Consider the following 16,285-nt stretch of genomic DNA (forward strand, 5'->3'; position numbering starts at 1 on the left):
AGGAAACACCTCTGTTCTTCAAGCTAGGAGAGGATTAAACAAAAATTAACTCCACTTGGCTAATTTTGACCTTCTATGAGCTTCAGGATAGAATTCTCCTGATGTGATGCCAGGAGACCTGGGGCTTAAAGCTTAAGCAAATTGCTCCTGGTGGGAAAACCGAAATACTAGCACAGGGAGTGGTTTAGAGCATGTTCTTTTCACCAATGATGCTATGTTAACTGTGTGCAAAATAAAATGTAAGCTGATGAGAGGGCTGGAAGGGGTTAACACCGAAGCAGATCCCCCAAGCTGAAAAAACAAAAACAAAGTGGCGAGTGAAAGCCCTTTAAAGCCCCCATAGGAAATTCAATGGGCCTCCTGTTCCTTTAAACTCTCGCTTTCGCTCAGGCGGACACTTTACCAAACTGCAGTGGCAGCCGCTGGACCCTGCAGCCCAGAGCCACCTTCCACCACCCTCTGCGCGGGTCTGGGGTAGGAGTGGTTTTTACTGGGATGGGGGTGGAGGGGGTGAATGTTAGTAACCAAAGCGATTCAGGTTTGATTTTTTTTTTTTTTTTTTTTTTTTTTCACACCCCAACGGTTGCCAGACCAGCCCTCGGATAGGGATAAAATGTTATTAACCCTTTAGCGCCCAGGTCGAACCCAGGAGATTGTGGGCACCCTCTGGGGCCTCATCCCCCAACCGGAGGCTGGCCCCAGAAGCCCGGGGAGCCTGGTGGGTGCAGGCGGCGTTGACCCTGCTACAGAGGACGCGAGCAGGGCGGGCTGATGGCGTCCAGGCGATCAGGATCTGCCACCGCCCCGCGTACCCGTCCTCTGCGATCCCGGCGGCTCCTGGGGCCGCAGTGGCCCTCTGGCTCCCCCCAGCCAATCTTCCTGGGCTTCCTCTGTGGGAGACTTTTCTGGCGCCCCCAAGAAAAGCTCAGCCATTGGACAGGTCCGTGCGGGCTGCTGGTTTCGGGAGGAGGAAGGTGGGAGAAGCCTGGAGGAACCAGTGGGGGAGGGCGGAGGGAGGAGGGAAGAGGGAGGAGGGTTCCGCGGCGGATCTGGCAAATGGCAAGCCTCCTTCCCTCCCCAAAGTGTAGAGCAGGAGCGCGGGGGAGCGCGGCGGCGCCTCTGCCACCAAACTCCTGGGGCTCCGCGGTGTTCGGAGCCATCTCCTCCCTAACCCTCTCACCAGGCTGCAGCTTTACTTTTTCCTCGTCTTTCTTTTTCTTTAAAAAAGCACATTTGTCTCCTCTTTCTCTTTCTCTCTTCTGATCACCGCAGCCCGGACCTTCCCGGACTCTTCTCTCCGGGGCTGCCCATCCCTCCGGCTGCCGGTGAGGACGCGCGCCCAGCGTTGGGCAAAGCAAAGAAGAAAAACTTGTCGGAGGGGTTTCTCCAGCCTCCACTAATCCCCCCCCCTTCTCCCGCGAACCCCAACAACCCGCCGGGGCCAGCCCTAAGTCTGGGAAAGTTCCTCCGGTGCTCAGCGCCCTCTTGGATCTGCACGGCACCGGTGCTGGCTGTGGAATTAGATCTGTTTTGAACCCAGTGGAGCGCGTCGCGGGCGCTCGGAAGTCACCGTCCCCTGGAGCCCGGGTGGAGCTGCTTGCGAGAACCCGGGAGTTTGCCAGCCCGGCTGCAAGTGACCTTTCCTCCCCACACTTGCTGGTACTGTGTCGGCTGAGGACTGCGAGGGTGGCAAGTTGAGAAGAGAGCCCCCGAAGTTCGGAGAGGGCTGGGCTGCCCCTCCTTCGCTCGTCGCTGTTCTCTGCTACTGGGAGTGAAAGCCCTATTGAAACTGACCAAGGCCTAAGGATCCCACCCGACACCCACCCTCAGAGCTCGGCCGTTCGCCCCATCCCCACGGAGAGCCCCGGAGCCCAGGGCGGCAAGGAAAACTCGCGGGGCAGGGGAGGGAAGTCGAGGCAGCGGCATGGCGAGGTTCCCGAGGGCCGACCTGGCCGCAGCAGGAGTTATGTTACTTTGTCACTTCATAACCAACCGATTCCAGTTCGCACACGCGGAGCCTGGAAACCAAATCACTGGTAAGAAGCACTTTACTCGATTGTTTTTGTGTGCAGCTGAAGATCCTTCCGGTGCCCCGGTACCCCTATTCCCAACCCACACCCACCAATTGCATTGCCCTTGGGAAACTTATCCTAGTTGTTTTTCTGGGAAATGAGTTTCCCAAAAGGAGGAAGAGGGTTGACCAGGAGAAGGTGTTGGAGACCAGGACTTCTCTGAGGTTATGGTGCTTACTCCACCTGGGCGCCAGGGGGTGGTCCTGTCTGCCCCAAGTAGCCCAGGGAAGCCCCAGTGTAAGAGCCAGCTGTGGTGGATACCTCGCCCTGAAGCTTGTTCCTATCAGTTCTCTCCTTTCTGGCTTCTCTTTTCTTGAAGTCTGGCAAAACTGAGCCTCTGCGCCGGCCGCGGAAGGGATGATGGGGGATATGATGACAGCCAGGGAAGGCAGGTCTCCCCCTGCCAATAGAAAATGCCTTGTTGCCGCAGACCCTTCCTTCAGGCTATCCCCACTAGCTATCTCGGTGTAGGGTGTAGGGTTACGAGGTGGGGTGTTGTAGGTGCGGCAGGGTTTAGGGATGGAGAGGAGGTGGACAAGATAAGGGCGGGCATGCCTCTGAGGACCAGCCCTGGCCCCATTGTCCTCTGCCTCTCAGCTTCACAGACAGGCCCAAACGTGCCAGCGGTTCCTTAGGGTTCCTTGCCACTGACCCGGGAGGAGGTAGGGCCTCCAGATCCTCTCAACTGGCCGCAAACCTTGCCCTGGTGGCCTCTCTAGCTAGGTGTGTAGCAATGAACGGCGTCTTCAGAATGAGCTGGGACTGGCTAACCTGGCTGTCTTCCCCCAGACCACCCTGTCCACTGCGACTCTACAGCCTGCTCCCTATTTCTGCCCGTCACTAAAGAAACCAGTGGGTAGTGAAACACCCGGGGCAGGAATCCCTGAAGTCCTGTAGACTCCCAGAATTGGTGAGAGCAAAAGGCACTTGAAGAGAAAAAGAAAGGAAAACTTCCTAGTTAGAACAATCACTTTTGTTCTGTCTTGCTTTGTATGTCGGTGTTTAATTTGAGAGAGTGGTAAATGGTTCCTTAGAAAGGATGCATAGGTACCCAGCTGTCAACCTTGAATGAGTCACAGAAAGAAGTCTTGAAGGGAAACCTGGGGATTCCAGGTGAGGATAAGTGTTTACAAAAACCTTGAATAAAATTTTACCACCTTGAAACACATTGGATGGCCCAAGCCCTGTGTCTACCACTAGAGTAAATTTTAACAGAGAAAGTGGATACTTTCTCGGTGCTCTTATTTAAGGTTGAAAAGGTGTGTGTGTGTGTGTGTGTGTGTGTGTGTGTGTGTGTGTGTGTGTGTTCGGGAGCAGAGGAGGAACCATGAGGACAACAAGATAAAAGCTGAGATAAAAATGAAGACTGCCTGGATTTTTCTTGGTCACCTAGGATGGTCCTCATCAATGGACATAATAAGTTCTTAGCCATTTATAACTTATGTCAGTGCACTATACTTCTGTTTATTTTCTTGGTGCATTTCATTAGTTGAAAAAATAGCAATACCTTTACTTCTTCAGAATGCAGCATTTTAGAAGATGCAGTAGTCAGCTCCATGAGCATATTCGGAATAAATGAATATGTAAATCAATTTTGCAAAAGGGTATGTGTGTGTGTAAGAAAGAGGTGTGTGTGTGTGTGTGTGTGTGTGTGCGCGCGCGCGCGTGCGCGCGCGCGCATGCCAAAAAAGCATCCCAAGTTGTTTGTTTAAAAACTTCTTTGGCACTGGAAGTGAATAATGCATTTACAGCAAAAATAAATTTTAAAAAAAGACCAGCAATTTTTACTTTTGTATTAATGGGGGTAGAAATCACTGATATCCATGTTAAATTTGCTATTCTAAGGCTTCAGGGAGAGTGAAATTCGTTGCACTTTAAGACTGACCAGCTTATGGAAAGCTTTGGCTTTGGGGAGTATGACATACCTACACTTACAAGAAAAATATGCCAGCATTTTGTAGGAATTCACTATTTCATGTGGAACTCTTAGAAACTTTGTGCTCATAGGACTGGGATGGAGAGATTAACTATTTTGTCAAGCCTTTAGAGACTTTACTACAAGCTGAAATAACTGAACAACATTCTACATGGAGTTTTATGAAATCACCTTGGAGTTAAGTGGTTTTAGCTTACTGAATATATAACACAGGGAAAGGTGTCACAGAAGAAAAGCAATCTACTCTCCAATGCAAGATGACTGGTCTGAAAGCTAAATATCCAGACAATAATTCAGAAGTTAAAAGTTGGCATGCAGCAGTCAGGGTTTTTATTACGGGCATTTTGGCGAAGGAAAAACATCTGATTTCATAACAGGGACTTTTATTACGCTTTTTTAGTTCTCTAACACTGTGGTTGATTTTACTGCCACCAGAGGGCAGAGAAACCACTAATTTCTTCTATTCCTGTTTGTAATAAGTCTGTGTTCTAGGGACATGTAGTTCATGTTTAATCTGTCATTTACTTGCATTTTAGCTGTTTTTTTTTATCTATTTGGCTATTTTTATGTTTCATTTCCAGTGGATTCAGCCAATTTATCTGATGATATTACTAATTTAGAGCATTTGTTATGAGTTGTCCTGTTGACTTACAAGGCTAAAGTTGCTGTTAGCACTGGTCTATACAACAAAATATTAGGACACAGGGGGTCAGATTATTGGACCAGCATGTTAATTTTCTTTAGCAATGACTCATAAATTTTCATAAAATGTTTAACATATGAAATTGAAAAGGATTTTTATAGCTTGAGTTTGCATAAGTTTGGATTGCCACAGAAATGTGCTCTACAGTAGGATTTTCTTTCATGGATGTCTACATGGAGGCTTAGAACTAGTATTATATAAGAAACATGGTTTTAATCGTTGTAATCATATCATTTATAAGTTGTGTATATATTAAGAAATGAATGTTACCAAAACCTAGTTCTCATTCTTGAGCATGTGCTTGAATGAAATTAGAAATGCAAGATGCTATAAGTTTCTTCTCTACAAGAATCCAACAGGCCCCTGCAGAGATGTAGCAAACATGTACATTTTTTTTCTTTCTAAATGTTATCTCCTATTACAGAAACACTGTTTTTAAGGATAAATGGATTGACCTACAGCTGTGATCTTGTGATGTAAAGATTTCAGTTTGTTTTCCACTTGTTCTGAAGACCATGACCTTAAGGCCTGAGCCACTGCCCCACCCATCACCTTCCGTATTCTTGAATTCTCGCCAAATGTTCCCTGAGTGAGAACCACATGTTCCTACCATCTTGCCATCTCTCTTGTTCTTTTTTTTTTTTTTCATTAATCTTATCTCCCTCCAAACACATTCTGCTTTCTCTTACTGGCTTATTTCAAGCAATACTTCCCCAGAAACGAATGCACTGACTTATTGTCTCCTTTGGAGCACTTTCAGGACTTTGCCTGTCTCTTGGTTATTTTGTTTGAACTGCTGCATCTCTATCATATATCCTATTAGTCCAGCCCACTGATCCCTGCAGTCGGGGTTTATTGTCATCATTTTGACCCTGCCACAGCATGTAACTTATAGGCATGTAGTAAGTTCTTGGAGAACTGAATGGAACAGCATAGAGCTGTAGTTCAGGATGGATTGCTGACCTGAATACAGCACTGGAAGACTTTTAAGGATTCCTAAAATAAAAATGCTTGCGATCAGTAAAGTGGAAATGGATATTAAAAACTAGCTTCATAGAATAATGACTTAAAAGCAGAGTATATGATCTAGGTCTACCAAACTTCCTCAGTGCTCTGGCAGATTGCTATTTGCCTTAAGCCTTCTACATTTTTTATTACTATTTAAAATTTTTGTTTTAGTTTGTTTGTCTTTTCAGACAGGTTTTCTCTGTGTAGCCTTGACTGTCCTGAAAAGCACACTGTAGACCAGGCAGGCCTCTAACTCAGAGATCAACCTGCAATCTGTATTTGGTGATTAAAACTACCAGAGAGCATTGGTTATTTGGAAAATTGTTTTTGACCTGAGCTGTCCTAAGGCCTATGGATGGATTTTTCTTTCCCATCAGCCAGCTCCCAAATAACAATATGGAGAATTCTTATTAATTATGAATTATGAATTATAGCTTAGGCTTGTTTCTAATTAGCTCTTATAACTTAAATTGACCCATTTCTACTAATTTACTTTCTGCCTTGTGGCTTTATTACCTGTATTCCGTAATTCTCATGTTGCTTCTCCATCTGGCTGGCAACTATCTGCATCTCTGCCCTTCTTCTTTCCAGCATCCTCTCCATGAAAATCCTGCCTAGCCATTATTGGCTGTTTAGCTTTTCATTAAACCAACCCAAGTGACAAATCTTTACAGTGTACAAAAAGATTATTCCACATTTCCCCTTTTTGTCTAAATAAAAAGGAAAGGTTACAGTTACAATGTCCAGTCCATTTGTATTTGACATATTTGGAGAAAATACTTCATTATTTATCCTATCTTGATGAGTCCAAAGCTCTGTACTAATTTTCCTTTTATTATAACTAAGGAAAACTATAACTATGAATCTAGTCTTTAACCCCATCAAAAATCGAAAAGGCTATAACATTATATGAGTAAACAGGAAGTAAAGAGCAAACAACTTCCAAAACTAAAGGAAATGACAGAAACAACTGGATACCTGGAGATTCACCCAAGGAACCTCTGCAATGTAGAGGCATCCATCTTTAGCCTATAGGCCTAGAGTATCTGGCAGACTTTTCTGTGAACCAGGAATTTTTTAGGGACTGTCCTACTCTGTCGTGGCAAAGTTTGGCAGTCCCATTTCTTTGTGTCCTGCTGGTGTAGTTTGGACACAGATTGTCAGCAGTCGAGGCAAGGACAGTTTCTTGCCCAAATGACTTAGCTCATGGCACACTGGTGGCCCAAGCATGCAAGCAGGTACCAGGAGACACAAAACTAGGAAGCCATGTTTGGCTCCATTTCTGTGTGTTAAGAACCTTTCTAAAAGCTTTCTCAGGTCTTATGTAGATATATGTGGCTGAATGTTGGGTACCATTTGTAGATGGATTTTTCTGTCCTGCCAGTCAGCTCCCAAATAACAAAATGGAGACTTCTTATTAATTATGATAGTTTGGCCGATAGCTTAGGCTTGTTTCTAACTAGCTCTTATAACTTAAATTAACCAATTTCTATTAATATACTTCCTGCCTTGTGGCTTTATTACCTTTATTCTGTACTTGTCTTTGTCCTTGTGGCTTGTTCCAGTCAAACTACACACTGAAATTTGGTCCCTAAGTAAACAGCATTGAAAAAATGGTTAACCCCTTTAAGAACACTTAGGTATTTCAGAAGATTAGGGTAGTTTCCCAGAGCAGGATTAGTTTAATAACAGAGTGCTGTAAAGTGACCCCTGTCCCTGAGTGTTTACCTCTTCCTCTTAGTTTTCTGTTTCTCCTTTATGTTGTGACACTCTAAGACACCCTCTCCAAAAGCCACATGCAGATGCGTAAGCTTCTCTATTGGGAGTTTCAGTCTTTAGAACTAAGAATTAAGTGAACTTTTTCCCCTTCTAAATTAGTCAGTATCAGGTATTCTGTTACAGAAACAGAAGATGGACTAAGATACTTTTCTCACTTAAAATACCATCTTGAATTTGTTTGGGAAATTAGAAAGAAGCAAATCTTATCAAATTTCCACAGTACATTCAGTTATGCATTAGTAAGATACTTTTCAGCTTAATCTTAATCTGGTGAATTCCAAACTGTCCTTTTGTTCTGAGCACTGCGCCCCCCCCCCAGCTTTAATTATCTCTAGAGCATTCCATCTTGGAAGGTCTTCCTCTGCTGAGGTTCATGTAGTATGCCTTCATTCTGACCCCATTCAATGAGTCTGATCTACTGATGTAACCACTATAGAATGTCAGTCTAGTAAGGGTGCTTTCGTTAGCATGGTTCTTCTGCCCTGTACAGTGACATGTCATGTATGGCCGGGCCTAATTAACAGGACACTAACAGAGAAAAGATACCAATGTAGAATAAACCTCTTTGTGTTTCTAGAAAGACAGTGAGGTCATTCCCCATTTCTTCTTTGGGTGGTTTGTAATTTTCACTCTTTAGTGAAAAAGACAGCACAATCTCAAATGATTATCCATATTTGTGCATTTGAAAGAATCTGAAAGCCTGTTTAAAATTAACCAAGTGTGTCCTAAGCATACTTAAATTCCAGATTTTAATTCTTCCTCCATTGGCTCCCCCCCCACACAGATCTAGCCACACTAGCTCTGCTGCTGTCACTGTTTCTGTGTCTGTTACCATAGCAAGTGTCCCTTAATCCCGTCAAGAAAAGACAGCAAAAGCTGAGACACAGAGTTTCTTTAAAGTGTTTGGAAATCTTATTACTCATCTTCTTTCTCACCTATTTTTTTTTTTTTTACTTGTTAAATGAAAACATTTCCTTAAAAATCTGTATATCTCAGGGGCTCATCTCCTAAGTAACACTAAACAGTATAGCACATACAGAGAATATTAAGAAGTTGCTTTGTGGATAAATAGAGTAAAAATTTGGATCTTTGAAACAAAATGTTATGCATATTCCTTGTGATAGGAAAAGTCTAAAGTAACCTGATGTAGTTTCATGAGTATGGTGCTTGAATTATTTAGGTCAGGATAGAACATTCTTTAGTTGGAATGTGGCACATTCAGCATGTAGTGACAATTTTGGGGTGGAAATGGTATGTTTCTGTGTGTCTGTATTTCTGTTTATCAAAGTACCCAACTTTGTTCAAAACTACAATTTGAACAACTAATGAATATTTATTCTCCTGAAGCAGACGTAAGGCAGGTAGAATTTGTCTTTTTTGAATATGAAACTTCCAGTAAATGACAGACTTTTAGGTGTATTGTGACTAAAGTTCATGCTGAAACCTTTGCACATTCTTGCCCCATTCTTGTCAAGGTTGAAATTACCATCAATCCCATCAAACTTGTTATTCCTTTAGTATGTGCTCTTGTTTGTTTGACCTCCTATCCTTTTCGTAAGCATAGTCAGCATACTGGACACAAGCCCAGTATTACATGTGCCTTGTTTAGAATGTCACGTCTCCATTTCTGCTCTTTCCTTGAGTAAACTGAGAGAGGTCTCTATACAGATCACTTCAATGTACACTGCAAAAGCACTCACTGCAAGTGTATGCAAAATGATTTTATGGTATATTGAATCATATTCTCAGTACATATGGGGTCCTGAGATGGGGGAAAAAACTTATCCTGAACTTTTGAATAAAAGTAATTTCAATCCCTTAATTACTGCTTTTCTGTGTCTTATTAATAAGAGCTAATGCATGATAAACATGCACAATTATTTTAGGAGTTCTGACTTCTAATTTTGCTTTTAAATTCTGACTATTTACTACTTATGTCTTGAGAATGTGCACTCTTGATTTTTTTTTTTTTTTTTTTTTTTTTGGTTTTTCGAGACAGGGTTTCTCTGCGTAGTTTTGCGCCTTTCCTGGAGCTCACTTGGTAGCCCAGGCTGGCCTTGAACTCACAGCGATCCACCTGGCTCTGCCTCCCGAGTGCTGGGATTAAAGGCGTGTGCCACCACCGCCCGGCTGATTCTTGTTTTATAATTTAGCATTTTAACTTAGTAATTCCAAGAATCCAAAATTGAACTGAGACTTGCCACTGTGTCTTTGAAGTTTGGTATTTTGCTCTTGTTTAGAGTAGGAGTAGACTCAAGAGTTTTCATCACACACACAGGTTTAAAGAATATATTAGCCGTGTTCTGTAAATGCCTTATAACCCGTGAAAATAAAGTTGGCATATAAAACTGAAATAATTCTCCTTTACATTTTTGTTCCAGATTATTCTTGTTGTCTAGTTTTTCCTTTTCACATTTTAATTTAACATTATAGAATATGTCTTTCAGACTGTAAATTTGTGTTTAATTTGATTTATAACTTATATTTTAAGTTTTAACATAGATGTCATGGTTTCTTTCATTCATATCAAAAAACATTATTTGGAGGCTTTTAACATCATATCAAAATATTGTAGCTACATTTGTTCATATGGCAAGGTTTGATGGGTATATTATAAAGCCGTTTTGGTTAAAGCTGAGTTGGGTAATAAATGACATCTAATTTTTCTTTTACTTTTGGAAATTATTTGTAATTTTTTCTAGTGATAATTCTCAGCTTGTAGATTTATGTAATTGTTCATGACTAGATAATTAGTACTATTGTGAGCAGTGGTCTGTGTGTCTTTGCTTATATCTATTCTTGTTACAGGCAAGAATTACTCATCTTTCATGTAGAGCTAGTATTCCCAGATTCCTGGGCCAGTCAGTGTTCTGCTATAAAAGATAATTCCCGGGGTAATTCCTACTAAGGTAATAAACTTCAAAGATACAGGGAGGAAACTCAGAATTATCACTGTGCTGATATCACACAGTCTTAATTACTATAGCTTTAGAATAAATCCTTTCTTCTTGTTCCTGCTCTTCAGATGTTTGGCTATGTTCATAGGCTCTTAGTTTGTTTTCTGTTTTTGTTTGTTTGTTTTCCCATAGCCATTTATAATATTTAATATCATCAGTGTTTTAGGTTTTGCTAAATAAAAATCCCTGGGATTTTGTTTGGAGTAATGTTAAATTTGGGGTCCTTTGTTAAAAATTCAAGCTTTAAATAACTGGGAAAATGATATTCAGTTTCTTTCTTATAGCAACTAACAGACAGAACAAGTTCCACAAAAACTCATGAGAAATTTTCTAGAGTGTCCATATGGCAGTGATCATGTTGAAATCATGTCCCAAGATGGAGAACTGGTGCTCTTTCCTGATGACATCATTAACCTCACCATCGCTCCCAAGTGGTTCTTAGGAAATGTAGAAGGAATCACAAGTTAGTTCAAATGCACAGCACAATCAAGGAAAGTTATTTCTGTCTGACTCAGGAATTACCCCAAAGAAGAGCAAAATCTAGGCAAAGGAGAGGTGGGAACGATGACATTTATACTGTGTACCTTGAAGAAACCTGTCTCTGGACTCAGAGAGATCCACAGAAATGATTCCTACAACTTATTGGAGATTATCATTTTAGACAGATTAATGTGGGATGTCATATTTGTTGATTCTAGATTTCATACTGATATATAAAACTATGTATGACAATATGACATGAATAGAAAAGTGAAGGTATTTAGGGGAAGAAGGGACCTAATAGGAGAAGGGAGAGGAGAAAAGTAAGAGGACAGTATGTGTGGGGGGTAGTGACCATACTTGCATATAAATATCTCTGTGTACCCGGTGTTATGTACAATGAGTAGACACCAATAAAAATATTTTCTCATAATAGGAAAAACTTTTTGTAAGGTCTGGGAAGGTGACTCAGAGGATAAAGTGAGACCAGAGTTTAGATAAATAGCATTCATGTAAAAGCAACTGTGAATGTCTATAATCCCAGTGCTGGAGGGCTGGTTTGCTATCTAGCCAATACTGAGGCAAACTGTAGGATCAATGAAAGACCCTGTCTCAAAAACTAAGGTTTGACAGTATGTTGACCTCTGGCATCTTGCATGTTAACTTATGGGTCTATGCAACCACACACACATCCGTGTCTAAGCATGTGTACCTGCACACATATTCATACACATATACATACACACAGAATACACTCATTCATGCATATAGCACATGCACACATGCGTATAACACACACAGATAATAAGTAGGTCTGGTGAATATAATAAATACCTCGGGTTTGGTATTCTTCTTATTTTTCACTCATTAGTTAATTTTAGTTCTATAGAAAATTTATATTAAAAGAAAATAGACATGACACATTGCTACCTTCTAAAGATGATACATTTGTGATATTATTTAGATAGCAAATATTTCCAATTAATGGCTCAAAATTCTCCTTTATATCATTACCATGGCTTCAATTCCACCTCCTTCATATTATGTGCTCTGTAATCAGGAGTAAATGGTCAAGCTGGGCAGCTGGTTTTCTTTCTTTGTTGTTTTGCCTTCCTTATCTTATTAACATCTGTTGCTCATTTCAGATATTTTTAAAAACAAGCATGATTCAAAGTCATTCTGCAGATGATAGTCTCATTGTGTGGACATTGCAAAACATCTCTACCCAGGGAGCCAAATTTGTGCAATCTCAGTTTTGTCAAGTTGCTTTTAGAATAGACATTTGTCCAGTAGGCCCAGCCACTAAGAAGCTGATTGTTTTTAAAACTATGTGCTAGAATTGGACTTCTGATGGCTTGCCTCCATTCTCAGATTCAGCCACTATCCTTATTTGGGTTAGTTCCGGAAGTGTATCTTGCCTCCAAAATTGTATTGCTGTAATCCAGGGGTAACAATTGGATTTTTTGTCACTGTGACCACAGTACCTGACATAAACAACTTCATACAGGAAGGGTTTGTTTGGTCCAATGATTTCAGAGGTTTTGGTCTTTTATGGTGGGGGAGGGTGTGGTGAAGTAGAGCAGTTCATGTAATTTCAGGCTGGAAGCAGAGACAGGGGAATGGTACCAACCTGCTGGCTATTCTTCCCCCTCCCCCCCTTTTTTTCCCAACTAGGCTTCCACAGCCATGGGTAGATGCAGCCCACATTTAGGTAGAGTCATAACCACTCAATCAAAAAAAGGCCCTCCTAGATATACCCCAAGGAGTGCCTCACCAATTTCCTTGGTGATTCTAAATCCAAACAAGTTAGTAATCAAGATTAACACACATGCCAGACTTCATTTCACAGCTGGAAAGGTGTTTGTAAAATGCAGTCAAGCAGCTTATGAATCTATGACAACAAATATGTAACATCCCAGAAGAGTATGAATTATAGTAATTCAAGAACAGTATGAAATATAGTAGAAATGAGAGAAAGAAATAATTTATTCAACCAAAGAGAAACAGCTTTGTGATTGTTTTAATTTATTTAACATGCATTTGGTTTTTGAGAAGGAAGTGTATTTTCCCTGCCTACAGAGATTATTTTATTTTTTATTGAAATCTAAAGGATATTATACGTTTTTGAGGTGCCATATGAATGCATGTTCTGGCATTCTGTTGAAAAGTACAGTGAATAGATAACAATGTGTGGTACAGTTTGACAAAAAAGCTAGAAACGGGGGGTTTGTGAATGTTTACATGACATATAAATGATATATGAAATTATTTCTGGAATTATTTGAGCAAATATCAGATACAGGATAAAAGTGATTTTCAATCTAAAAAAAAATGCATCAGGCAGGATGTTGGAAATGGTTTTGCATATACTTGTTGCATTTAAAGTAATGATGAAGACATTTGCCAATCTAGTACTGCTCTATATTTCCAAGTCCAAACTCATCACTTCTTCCTCCTCTTCCTCTTCATGTTTTCCACAAAATCTCCTTCTAAAATTCTGCTTCCTCTGAGAGTAATCTTTCATCCCGTTTTTGGCTTTGTGCCTTCTTTCTCTTTCATTCTTTCACTCATTCTTTGTTTCTTTGCTATTTGGATAATAGATTTCTGACACAGTGACATTGTGTGTGTATTCACCAGAAAATATTATACACATCATTATATCATGTATCATCCAAACTGTAATTCCTATGCTTGTAGTTGATTATAAACTGCTGGGTTTAGATACCATCTGGAACTGACCTCACTGAATTACTGACTTCAGAGACAGGAAGCCTTCTTTGAAATTTTGTTGAATGATAGAATCTGGCTAGTCTTCCTCTTGTGTAATAAAAATGTAATTTTTTTCCAGATTTATTACTTAGGCAGATTTTTGTTTGTTTCTTCTTTCTACATATTTTACGTAGTTTTCTTAATCACAATTTCTATAACATGATAACTTGGGTTTAAATGTCAATACATAAAATGTAAAATACAAATCAAAAATTGGGCAAAAGAAATTGGAGAAATGTATTTGTAAGGAATTAAGACTTTACTTAGTCTACAACCACCCCACCCTAAATATACCCGATGTCATCTAATTTTGGAAGCTCAGCAGGGTTGGGCCTGGCCTCGTAGGTACCTGGATGGGAAGACATCATTTGTAAAGGTGGGCTTAGAAATTTTAAAAATAAAGATGGATTTAGAAATGATGTGATTACAGAAGTCAGAAAGAAGGACAAGATATCTAGGATAACTATTTTTTAAAAAGTAGTTTCCAGTTTTTGAGTTTTATAAATTTGAATAACATTTCAAAGGCCACAAAATGACGAGATTTTAATTTCCTGTAATGATTTACATTTGAGCCATATGGAATTTGTATAACCAGCTTCCTAGGAGTCTGAAAGATAAATGCTAGGAAATATTCCCCATGACTAGACCTTTAAGACATTTTTAGATTCTTGCTATTGGCTGCCTTTCAAACACACTTGCTTCCAGCAACTGTGGAGAGGAACTCTAGAACTGCACTCCAATAAGTGATGCTGACTCCTTCAAGGTCTTCAGTGGGACCCACTTGGCCACACTTGATCATTTGGGGTGAGAATCTTCCTTACACTCAGCCTCTTGTTTTTGCTGTTCTCAGAGTGAGTTCTCTTATCCTCATCTTTGTTTTTCTTGGAATGTTCTTCAAAGTTCTTCCCATCCTCCACACTAATTGTGTGCTGCAAACATCTGATGTTTTTATCTGCTTGATATCTCTTCCCTCTTCTGGACGCAGGACCCTCCCATTGTATGAGAATGTCCTCCAGTTGACTCTGTTCTGAACTCAGACTGTACTGTTCTACTTTCCCAGAGTGAGCCATGTTTGTCCTGAACTTCACTGCTTACTAAACCTTACTGTATTTGACCTCTGATCAGCCTATTAATCATTGAATGCTATGTGTTATGGTTAGGATCATAAATGTCTTCAAAAAGCTTATGGTTGAAGCCTTGGTCTTTTGAGTTGGGAAATGAAGATAGTTAAGGGTATGTCCATGAACAGTTCATTGGCTCTTTGGTCCCTTGCTTTCTTTCTTTTTGCTTCCTGGCTGCTACATAGTGAATATGTTTTCCTGCAACCTTCCTACAGTGATATATTGTTTTGCATTGGCCCATAAAACAGTGGGGACAGGCAAATGGACAATGAAGCCTCTGAAACAATGAGCCAGAATAAAGGTTTTCTCCTTGAAGTTATTTCATCACACTGATGGGAAGAATATTAATATGCATATACTCTGAGAGAATGAGTTCTGTATCTATTTTACTCTGGGATTGCTGCACTGGGAATATGGAGTTCCAAATCTATCTATAGATAAACTTATATTTCCCAGTATTTAAAATTGGTAGATTCCTGTAGAGGAATCTTAAAAGTTCTTATTAATAAAATCAAACCCGAGGCGAGTTATTGGGGTCCATGCTGGTAGATCAGAGAGACAGAACAAGCCACAGCTATCTCACCTCGCCGGATCCTCAGCTGGTCTTGTCTCCTCAGACTGGAGGCCTCTAAGCCCTCATCCCAATGGCTCTCAGCTGAACTACTGCTCAAAAGCCTGAATGCTTAACCAGCCAAAATGCTTAACCAGCCAAAAGCTTCTAGTTTCTGGTCCTCACGCCTTATATATCTTTCTGCTTTCTACCACCACTCCCTGGGATTAAAGGCTGGCTTTCTGGGATTAAAGGTGTGTGTCACCATGCTTGGCTATTTCCAATGTGGCCTTGAACTCACAGAGATCCAGAGGGATTTCTATCTCTGGAATCTAGGATTAAAGGTGTGAGTGCCACCATTTTCTAGCCTTTGTATTTAGTGGCTTTCTGTTCTCTGACCCCAGATAAATTTATTAGAGTACACAATATTTTGGGGAACACAATACCACCAGAGATTCCAATTTTGATTGTTATTCTTTTTGCAAAAGGACAAATTCTGTTAAATATATCAGTTTTCAGTTCTATTGCTCTTAACATAATTTATTGAATGTTGTAGACTTTTCTTTCCATTAATTTATGTTTTTGGGCATAGGAATCATGTTTGCTTTACTCTTTTAAAATGTAATTTGTATTCTTGACACTGTATAGAGCTGGATATATAAAAGGAAATCTATTTGTTGAATTAATTGTGTTAGTTCGTTGGTTAGAGTGTAATCTCAGTAACTATTAACATAATACAAATCTCAAATATCATGTGACATTCACAAGAAATTGTCTTCTTGATTCATACATTAAATTATCTGAAACAACTCTTCATATTTTTTTTTTTTTGAGACAGGGTTTCTCTTTGTAGTTTTGGTGCCTATCCCAAATCTCGCTCTGTAGACCAGACTGGCCTCGAACTCCAGAG

The 16,285-nt window shown here is 40.5% G+C and overlaps 1 protein-coding gene across 2 annotated transcripts in view; it reads left to right on the forward strand.

Moving 5' to 3' along the window:
- The first annotated feature begins 456 nt into the window (after window positions 1-456).
- Window positions 457-16,285, forward strand: part of Plxdc2 (plexin domain containing 2) — a 401,580-nt gene continuing 385,751 nt past the window's right edge. Inside the window, exons 1-2 of one of the 2 annotated variants that reach the window (XM_028870488.2) lie at window positions 457-474; window positions 1,273-2,036. In XM_028870488.2, coding sequence (XP_028726321.1) covers window positions 1,925-2,036 — 112 coding nt within the window. In that variant the 5' untranslated portion in view covers window positions 457-474; window positions 1,273-1,924. Of the gene's footprint in view, window positions 475-1,111; window positions 2,037-16,285 lie in introns of those variants that run through there. The other variant, XM_028870489.2, reaches the window with a different exon arrangement.

This window comes from Peromyscus leucopus, chromosome 5 (genome assembly GCF_004664715.2).
Source record: "Peromyscus leucopus breed LL Stock chromosome 5, UCI_PerLeu_2.1, whole genome shotgun sequence".
In the NCBI taxonomy this organism is placed as follows: Eukaryota; Metazoa; Chordata; class Mammalia; order Rodentia; family Cricetidae; genus Peromyscus; species Peromyscus leucopus.